General features: G+C 35.1%; 1 protein-coding gene across 1 annotated transcript; it reads right to left on the minus strand.

Moving 5' to 3' along the window:
• Positions 1 to 986: 986 nt before the first annotated feature.
• Positions 987 to 3,097, minus strand: LOC149508856 (cytochrome b6). The gene is made up of 2 exons (XM_089757800.1): positions 2,697 to 3,097; positions 987 to 1,871 (listed from the first exon to the last, which is right to left on the minus strand). The coding sequence occupies exons 1-2, from the start codon at positions 2,700 to 2,702 to the stop codon at positions 1,230 to 1,232; spliced, it is 648 nt and encodes a 215-aa protein (XP_089613926.1). The 5' UTR covers positions 2,703 to 3,097; the 3' UTR covers positions 987 to 1,229.

The raw sequence follows: 3,097 nt of genomic DNA on the forward strand, positions 1-3,097 counted from the left end.
AAGAAATACCATTCAGGTAATATTTCCAAAGGAGTTGCAAATGGATCCGCGGGTTCACCAATCATTGAAGGTTCTAGAACCGCTAAGCCTACGTTACAAGCAATAGTACCGAGAATTACTACTGGAAAAATATATAAAAGATCATTGGGCCATGCGGGTTCCCCATAATAATTATGACCCATACCTTTAGCTAATTTAGCTCTTAATACAGGATCGTTCAAGTCAGGTTTTTTTGTTATTAGGATAGGTGAATTTTTCTAGATCCATCCCCCGAAGGAACCGGACATGATAATTTTTCATCATCCGGCTCAAGCAAAAATCAATCGAATCAAATGGATACAAACGGATACATATAAAATGAATCTATATGTTATCCACACATATATGAATGATTTCATATGTAAGAAAAAAGTTACCTGATTCCATTTTACGAAGTTGCAACTATACATTCCAAGGAATGCCATTTTTACAGGTAAATGCTCAATACCCAAGTAGGCGTACAAAGTTGATCGTGATCAAGTGCTTTCTGGGTCGTCTTAGGCCTTGCGATTCACCTTTATCCCAAAAATATATCGAGATTTTTTACATACAAAGGATTTACTTGTTACTAATATAGTCTAGCCTTTGCTCTTCTTTAGATCCCTTGTTTCACTCCGATAGTATAATAATAATAAATCGGGTCGATGCAGAAGAAATGAATGTATTTTCATACTATTAAGATAAGAAAGTAAAAAAAAAATAAAAATAAATAAATAAAATCTAATTTGCATTATGCCAAATCACTTATTCTACTGGATCTTACGGAGCCCTGTTCATACACGACATCGTCAGGTCTGATCATAGAAAAGATTCTCTTCAAGCGAACCAGCCTATCCTTTGTATGGGGCTTACACGGTGGTTGGAACAAAGACACATTTGGTTGTGAATTCCAATGTAGCAGATAAAGGCATATTTCTGCATGGCCCAATCAATAGTTCAAGTCACACACTCCCATAATCCATTTTCTCTTCGGGGAATTCCCTTCAACTATTCATGTCATATCAAATAAATAATAGAATATTGTGGAGTTGAAAGGAAATATCCAAATACATGTCTTATTTTTTTTTTTTTTTCAACAATCCATATTTGTAGCAATGAAATACTATTGTTCCTCCCCCAAGTAATAAGATAAATGATTGGCAAGTAATAAGATAAATGATTGGTTACAATATAGCTATGGTCTATATTCTCTATAAAGGACCAGAAATGCCTTGCTTACGTATCATTAGGAAATGCATTAACATAAATACAGCAGTAAGAAGGGGTAATACAAAAGTGTGTAAACTATAAAAACGGGTCAAAGTGGATTGTCCCACACTAGCACTTCCACGCAATAACTCTACCAAAGGCGATCCTATTACCGGAATAGCTTCCGGAACGCCTGTTACGATTTTGACTGCCCAATAACCAATTTGGTCCCAAGGTAAGGAATAACCTGTTACACCAAAAGATGCAGTCAACACAGCCAGAACCACGCCTGTAACCCAAGTCAATTCGCGAGGTTTTTTAAAACCACCAGTGAGATAGACACGAAATACGTGCAGGATCATCATTAAGACCATCATACTTGCCGACCATCGATGAACTGATCGGATTAACCAACCAAAGTTAGCTTCAGTCATTATGTATTGAACAGAAGTAAAAGCCTCAGTAACGGTTGGACGATAGTAAAAAGTCATAGCAAATCCTGTAGCTACTTGTACCAAAAAACAAGTAAGCGTAATTCCTCCTAGACAATAAAATATGTTAACATGAGGAGGAACATATTTACTAGTTATATCATCTGCAATCGCCTGAATCTCGAGGCGTTCTTCGAACCAATCATAGACTTTATTGAGATAGGTAAACCAAGAGGACTCCCCCCCTGAGAACCGTATATGAGAATTTCATCTCGTACAGCTCAAACAAAAACACCCAAATAATAGCTGAAACGGATATGGAATAGAAAGTTTGAAACTTCTTAATCTTTTCATTCAATTTTATCTGAAGACACAAAAGAGTAAAAATCCGAAAGCTCTTTTTTGTAGTTGTAATTATAATGCCAAAAAATCAAGTCGGCGCATTCGTCTTTATGTTGATCAGGCCTCTTGAATCTTCTATTTACCTACTTATTTCTTTTCTTTTTCTTTGCTTTGATTTGTTATTTATATGGAATGTGGCTTTATTCTTGTTTTCTTTATTTGTTAATAGGAATTCTCTTGTTAAGACCCTATGAATCAATTGAAACTTCAGATTCATACCAGAACCGCGATGATTCAATAAAACCTTCAAACTAAGTCCAAAGATTCTTTGAGTAAGAATTATTGGATCATCACTTATTCAATGAATAGAATAGATATAATAAATAAAAATACAAAGAAAAGAAAGGTTTGTCCTTTGATCAAAATAAGCATAAACTAAATGAGAGTTTGAAAGAAGAAAAAATTTCTCGATTTATAAATAAAAAACCTCTTTCTTTGAAAATTTTTTTTTTTTTTGAGTCCGGCCGCGAGGTTTGAATATTAAGTATGAATCATAGTTCGAATACTTCGTGATCCATTTCATATATTCCGTGCTCCAGATACTAGAATGGCTATCCGACGGGATAAAACTATCTCGATCAAGAGGACAGACCCATTTTCTGTACTATCAATAGGATCAATTATAACAAGTCACACACTCATATTCCGGAAATACAGAAACAAAAAAAATTTCGCGGTCGAACTACCAAAATAGAATGGGCTAAAAAAAATCCGAGAACTAAAAGTTTCACTTTTTGTATTGAAAAGCGAGGCTTCGTGGTTCTTGTGAATCTAATTCAGCGAAATTCCATCCAGTAAAACGGAAGAATTATAAATCTCCAAAATAATAGATAAGAATATCGAAAATAAAGCCATTGCGACACCCATCAAAGGAGTCGTTCCCCATCCAGGAGCTACTTTACCATATTCCGAATTCAATGGTTTCAAAAAATCCCCTACAACAGTTCGTCTTGGACCAGATCTAGAACTACCCTCAACGGTTTGTGTAGCCATAAATCTTATTTTGTATTCAGTGAGATCTGTTGACTTTGTATATC

Source organism: Durio zibethinus, unplaced genomic scaffold (genome assembly GCF_047325235.1).
Source record: "Durio zibethinus cultivar Kanyao isolate XHJ-2024 unplaced genomic scaffold, ASM4732523v1 HiC_scaffold_294, whole genome shotgun sequence".
In the NCBI taxonomy this organism is placed as follows: Eukaryota; Viridiplantae; Streptophyta; class Magnoliopsida; order Malvales; family Malvaceae; genus Durio; species Durio zibethinus.